Source organism: Mus caroli, chromosome 15, assembly GCF_900094665.2.
Source record: "Mus caroli chromosome 15, CAROLI_EIJ_v1.1, whole genome shotgun sequence".
NCBI lineage: Eukaryota > Metazoa > Chordata > Mammalia > Rodentia > Muridae > Mus > Mus caroli.
This window is the reverse complement of record NC_034584.1, coordinates 93069668-93076592: the sequence shown is the minus strand read 5'-3', so window position 1 is coordinate 93076592 and position 6925 is coordinate 93069668. Positions and strand designations below refer to the sequence as shown.

General features: G+C 47.5%; 1 protein-coding gene and 1 non-coding gene across 5 annotated transcripts in view; both read left to right on the top strand.

Annotated features, from left to right (window-relative positions):
- The first annotated feature begins 2707 nt into the window (after positions 1-2707).
- The window catches only part of Fmnl3 (formin like 3), a 53217-nt gene continuing 48999 nt past the window's right edge, over positions 2708-6925 (top strand). For 3 of the 4 annotated variants that reach the window (XM_029469640.1, XM_021182737.2, XM_021182736.2), the window contains exon 1: positions 2708-3013. In XM_029469640.1, the coding sequence (XP_029325500.1) occupies positions 2888-3013 (126 nt within the window). In that variant the 5' untranslated portion in view covers positions 2708-2887. The remainder of the gene's footprint in view (positions 3014-6925) is intronic. The other variant, XM_029469639.1, reaches the window with a different exon arrangement.
- LOC115029518 lies at positions 5103-5209 on the top strand. The gene has a single exon (XR_003835079.1). It is a non-coding gene; the product is annotated as a U6 spliceosomal RNA (small nuclear RNA).

The following is a 6925-nucleotide window of genomic DNA, read 5'->3' as shown; positions in this document are numbered from 1 at the left end:
TAGTTTGGGAGTCTACTAGGTTTCTTCCAAACAATGAACACCTGGATGGAAGACACCTGTTTCCTCTTCTTTACTGTTTGCGATGGCTGAAGAAAAAGGGGTTCATTTGAATGATTGGAGGCAGGTGAGATAGGAAACGTGGACTAAAGAGGCGTTAAGGTTGGGGAGTATTATATGTGGACCTTTCAGTGCCAAAAGGCAAAGCATGGTTCCGAGTGAGCAGGGTGTTTACAGTGAACGTGATCATGATCTCCTAGTGAGCTCCAGAAGATCCTGAGAGCATGGAAGTCGGGAGGTTAAGCATGAGCAACCAACAGCAAAATGCTGGTGACTAAGAGACCACACAGGGATGGAGGCTGGCTTCTGGGTACCAGACCAGTTTCTCATGGTCCTTGAGCACCCATGATAAGCGAATAGTGATTTATTTCCCTTCTTGAGTTATCGATTTTTGTTCAGTATGAGTCTACAGTTTTATCATCATGTCTCTGCTCTGGAAGTCTCTGTTGAGGGAATCAGGAAAGGGGCTGGAGAGGTGGCTCAGCAGTTAAGAGGCTCTGCTGTTCAGAGGACCTGGCTCATAACCGCCTGTAACTCCAGCTCCCTGGGATCTAAGAGCTTCTTCTAGTTTCCTCCGTGTGCACATAGACACGAGCTCATAAAGACAAAGTTTCTTTATCTTTCTTTCTTTCTTTCTTTTGGTTTTTCGAGACAGGGTTTCTCTGTATAGCCATGGCTGTCCTGGAACTCACTTTGTAGACCAGGCTGGCCTGGAACTCAGAAATCCACCTGCCTCTGCCTCCCAAGTGCTGGGATTAAAGGCGTGCGCCACCACAGTTTATTTTTAAAGTTGGGCAAGTGTATGTTTAGGATCGTGGAGAAGGAAAAGAGGAAGCTATATGTTTGGCTGATTTGTCAATATTAGAAGAGGTACCACACAGGGATGAAGAAGGCACGCTTCCCGTCAAATTTCTATTTATGCTCCATGTTACTTGAGTATTCATGTTAAACAGGTGTGCTCTTTTTGCTCACATATGTATCTTCAATGCTCAGAACAGCATCTGACATATAATAATCTTTTCAAAACAGCGTTTGTTGAATGAATGACTAAAACATTTGGGTGACAACTTGAGCAGTTAGATCTGGTTTCCAGTCATCTGGAGTCTGTGTTACCCTCCCAGCTGTTCTCCATGTACTAGCTTCATTTTCAGGCAGGCTGGGCTTGACGTGATGGCAAGGTAAGCAAGAAGAGCTGTAGGTTTATGGGTTAACAATTCACAAGCCCCAGGAACAGAGAGCCTCTTTCCTGACTCTTCCTTTATAGCCTTGACTAGTCCTACAGTCAGCTTGGCTTAGGTCAATTAACAATCTCTAACATTGGGCAGTCTCAGGCCAAGTCCTGCTCCTTGATAGGGGCAAAGTCCAGCTGCACTTCAGCCAGAAACAGAATCCAGTGGTTCTCTAAAAGAGAATGTGGTTCTATCACCAGAAGAAGAGGTATAAAGGCTGACAGAAATGACAGAAGTCCATCACCTTGTTAGTAATGACAAGCCAGAGCAGAGTTGTTCTCCTATTTTCATACCAGTTGATAAGGTCTTATTCTAAATGCCTCTTTCACCTGTCTCTGTCTGTCAGCAAGCAGCCTTCCTCCTCCCTGGATGTCTGTGTCAAATATATCTCCCTTCCAAGTCTCTTTTGGATGGAATCCCATCCTTCCTAATGCCAGGTCCACGGAAGGGCATGCATGACCTAGATCGCATCTCCTGACCTCTCCAGAAAGCAGGCATTGCCACAGCGTGGAGCGCAGCAGAGTCTATTGGTGAGCCAGCAGTCTTCCGTTCCATCAGAGCTGGAGGGCTGTGAGCAGTGGAAGGACGGAACAGATCGCTTTCTATCAAACCCAAGCCATTTACTTCCTCAGTCTAACCTCCATTCTCTGCTATGCTGTTTGTATGGTTTACTGTATGCATTGTACAGGAACTTGAGACCTGGAGAAGTCTGTGTAAGGCTCCAGAAAAAGAGATACCATCCTTGGATAATAAAATCCTCCGTGAGCCAGGCCGAAATGGACATTAGGTCACAGCAATCATCTTTTTAAAAACGTGCATTTTCTAGGTGTTTTGCCTACGTATCACACGTGTGAAGGTGTCGCGGATCCTTTGGAAATGGGAGTTACAGACAGTTGTGAGCAGCCCTGTAGTTGCTTGGAATCGAACCCAGGTCCTCCAGAAGGACAGCCATTGCTCTTAACAGCAGAGTCATCTCCAGCCCTCACAGGAATAATTTCAACCATTCTTTCAAGCGCAAATTTCCCCCTCCAGTCGACAAAAGCTCAGAAGGTGGTGGTGTGACTTCTCCAGGGTTATATACATGGCTCTCACGATAACTTGCTTTTTTTTCTGAGACAGTCTTGCTATGTAGCTCAGGCTGGTCTCCAATCAAGCAGTCCTTCTGCCGCAGCCTCTCCAGTGCTGGAATTAACAGACCTGAGTCACAGATGGTGGTCTCCCTAGTGTTCCCAGTTAACTTTGCAGTCCGCGCTCTGTGGCTACATCCTCCAAGAAACACAGCGATTGGATGCCCACCCAGGGCCACCAGGGCGCGCTCGCAGCCAGGCGCGAGGCCGCCGAGGGCGGGAGGCTCTGTGATTGGGAGCCGCGGCTGTCAGTTAGCCGCGGGCGGGGCGGTGGGCGGTGGGCGTGGCCTGCATGAATAAGGCGCGCTTCAGCGCGTCGAGCGCTTCGCCGCCGCCCGCCGGACTGCGAGGCGCCCCCTGAGGGGCGGAGGAATCGGGCCTGGGGAGCGGGCGCTGAGGGAGGAGCCAGGTCGGAGCGGCTGAGGGCCCTGGCGAGGAGGTGGAGGGCTGAGGCCCGGAGGAGGCCCCGCCGCGATGGGCAACCTGGAGAGCACCGACGGTGGCCCGGGCGAGCCGTCCTCCGTCCCGCTGCTGCTGCCGCCCGGCAAGACGCCGATGCCCGAGCCGTGCGAGCTGGAAGAGAGATTCGCCCTAGTGCTGGTGAGACCGGCGCTGCTGCCTTCCCGCCGCCCCCACAGCCCCCGCCGGGTCCCGCCCACCCCCGCAGCCCGGTCCACGCCTGGCCGGGCCGGCAGCTCGGAGCGGCCCGTCGGGGGTCGGGGAGGAGGGGTCCCCAAGCCCGGGACCTGCCCGAGGTCCAGACTCCTCCCTCCCCACTTCCCTCAGACTTCCCGGTCCGCTGCCGGAATTCCATTCCCGGGACCTCGCTGGTGGGACGGTGTCGGAAGCTGTTGGGTCCCCAGCCAAAATCAGGCATTTTTCCTCCCTTATGAGAGCGGGTCTCGCGTTCAGACCAGATGTTTCGGGGAGGAAAAAGGGGGATCGGAGAAGGGGCTGGCTGCCTTGGGGGTGGGGGGTGGGATAAGAAGCGATGCCATTCTACTTATTTCAGAACCGCCTGCAGGCATCCTGCTAAGTTATAGTGAGTGGATTTGCCTAGGCTGAACATGTGGATAAGCCATTTGACTAGACAGGTTTTTTTTTTTTTTTCCCCCAATTGAAACAATACACAAACCATCCCGCCTGGTTTTTTATCCCTACCCCCTCGTTTCATGTTAAGCTTTGGTGACTGGTTCGTGTACCACTGCTTGTGGTTCTTTGTAGTCCTTCTGTGGTTTCAAAAGGGATGGTCTCTAAAGATGAACTTTCAGAGCTGACGTTGGGATTCTCCTTTGCCCTGGGGCTTGGACGTTGATGTGAGTGACTCTGAATAGAGAGGTTAGTAGCAGGTATCACTGAGAGGAAGCGGGACCATGTTCAACATGTGTTCAACATGAAGCTTTAAAAAAAAAAAATTGAACATAACGCTAACAGATAAATCTGAAAAACTTGGGCAAATAGCTTTCACTTCTTCCCCCAAAGAGCTATTAGGAGATAGTAATAATTCTGGTGTATTGTTGGTATGGTCTGAAGGACTGACTTTGCCCGTGAGGAGGGATAAGTTGTAGACTTAGCAGCCTTATTGGATTTCATCTGCCTTGGAAGAGGGAGATTAGATCTGTTGGCAGCAGTGGAGCTGTCTAGAGATCCTGGCCTCTGCAATGTGGGGAGCCTCACATCATCATCTCAATGGCACCATCTTGGACTCACAGAGAGTCCAGGATGTTCCACAGAGGTGTGTCAAGGGAAGCAAGAAAGGATGGCCCCTGGCAGGCGCTTAATATCAGGGCACACCTGGAGGGGATCAGTCATGACCTTCAGCTGCCCCAGGGAAGAAGAAGGAAAAAAAAATCAGTATGCTTGCACACCTGTTGTGGTGTATCTGCGCCACCTCCATAGAGTCCCTGGTTTAAGGCACAGGGCTGCTGGAATCAATGTTCTGTGCAAATCACCCCAAGCTCTCCAAGCTCTGCCTAGGTCTTTGTGGGTCAGATCATGTGTCTGTACCAGAAAGCCAGGAGTCTGTGGTCTTGACTCAGCGCTGATACAACTTTCCCAGTCAGAGTGTTTTCCGGAGGAGTGTAGGGGGTGGGGCTCTGTAAATACAGTGGGTTTGGGAAACCTTCATCTGACAGGAGCAGGCATATCCTGTGACCAGGTGTATAGCATAGGGTAATTGCCTTCCTCAGATTTCTGCACCTCAAACTCCTTTTGGGGAATACAGGTGATCTCAGATCTGAGTCACTGTTGAGATAAACTTCAGTTAACATTTACTGAGCATACAGTGGGCAGCAGACTCTGCCAAATCTTTGATTTCCATGCTCATGAAATCTGTAGCACAGTCCCTAGCGCGCGTGGGAAGCTGGGAAGCGCTGCCATTAGGAGAGTGGAGCTGGAGGGATTCGGTAGTAACTTAGTGACAACCGCCTGAACAGAGGCTGAAGGAAAGTTGAAAGTCCATATCCTAAACCAGATACCAGAATCTCGCCCTGCACCCGCTGGTTTTTTCCCTAGAGCAATTGGTTACATTGGAGCTGACAAAGTGGGAAGAGAAGACCTGTAACAAAGGAGCAGCTTGTAGCTTACAGAGAGCGCCTACCCAGTGCTGATGTAGGTTACACACATCAGTTCTCACAGTCCTCCTACCAGGACAGAATTATCACTGCAGCCATGAACAAAACTGTGGTGAGTGCTCCCTTCGGCAGCACATATACTAAAATTGGAACGATACAGAGAAGATTAGCATGGCCCCTGTGCAAGGATGACACGCAAATTCGTGAAGCGTTCCATATTTTTTATAGGGAACTTTCGGGATAGCATTTGAAATGTAAATAAAGAAAATATCTAGCTGGGCGTGGTGGCACATGCTTTTAATCCCAGCACTTGGGAGGCAGAGGCAGGCAGATTTCTGAGTTCGAGGCCAGATTGGTTTACAGAGTGAGTTCCAGGACAGCCAGGGCTACACAGAGAAACTCTGTCTTGAAAAACAAAAACAAACAAAGAGAATATCTAATTTAAAAAAAAAAAAGCTGTGGTGAATAGCCTTTTGCTGTGTAATTTCCTTAGGATAGAAACTTTACATTGAACCTGATTAATTATAGGTTATACATTGTTTCTTATTTTCAAAGAAGTTACTATTACCATGTCTGTGAGGCAGGCACCTGTATGTATGGCTTGAGTGTAGAGATCAGAGAGTCAGTTCTCTCCTTCCACCACATGTTCTGGACTTCAGCTGGGGTTGTCAGGCCTACCCCGCAGGAGCGTCTACCTGCTGAGCCACCTTGCCAGCTCTATAAATTGTTTTTAAGGTCTTAAATACATATTTCAAAGTTTATCTTTTAAAGACAATAATGTGGTATGGTAGCACATTCCTGTAATCTCTTGTGAAGCTAAGGCAATAGAATTACAAACTTAAGGTCTGCCTCAGTTACATAGCGAGACACTGTCTCAAAACCAAATCTTCTTTTTCTTTTTGTTTGTTTGTTTTTTAAGGTTTATTTATTTTATTTATATGAGTGCACTGTAGGTAACTTCAGACACACCAAAAGAGGGCATCAGATCCCATTACAGATGGTTATGAGCCACCATGTGGCTGCTGAGAATTGAACTAAGGACCTCTGGAAGAGCAGCCAGTGCTCTTAAACGCTCAGCCATCTCTCCAGCCCCCAAACCAAATCTTCATCCAACCCCACCCCCCAAAAAAAAGTGTTCTCCAAGTGAGGAAAGAGGATTTTCCTCTTGATTATACATTAATATATATATATGTATACACACACACATATATATATATATAAAGCACATTTGGAAACTACTGAAAGATAGAAGAAAATCATCTGTACTATAGACTAGTAATTTTTTTCCTAGTAAGATTTTGACACACTTAAATATTTTAACAATTAATATAATACCCTTCAGACTATGTCATAAATTGAGTTTTTCTTCTTTTTTTATTAATTAATTTTTTAAATTTCACAAGTATTAATGGTTTTTGTCTGCATGTATGTCTGTGTGAGTTTCCCTGGAATTGGAGTTACACAGACAGTTGTAAGCTGTCTTGTGGGTGGGATGGTTGGAATTGAACCTGGGTCCTCTAGAAGAATAGCCAAAGCTCTTAACTGCTAAGCCGTCTCCAGCCCCCCCACCCCCTTTTTTGTTTGCTTTGTTTTTAGAGACAGGGTTTCTCTGTGTAGCCCTGGCTATCCTGGAACTTGGTCTGTAGAGATATGCCTGTTTTTTGCCTTCTGTGAGCTTCAGTTAAAGGCTGCAGACCACCACTCCCAGCTGAGTTTTTCTGTACAATTTTAAGTATTTTCTAATTTTTAAAACATGTTTGGTATCATGACTTTATGGCTACATAGCACTCCACAGTAGAGTTGGTTACTATGTTATCTTGTACTTTTTCTTTTTCTTTTTTTTTTTTTGAATTTTTTTTATTACGTATTTTCCTCAATTACATTTCCAATGCTATCCCAAAAGTCCCCCATACCCTCCCCCCCACTTCCCTACCCACCC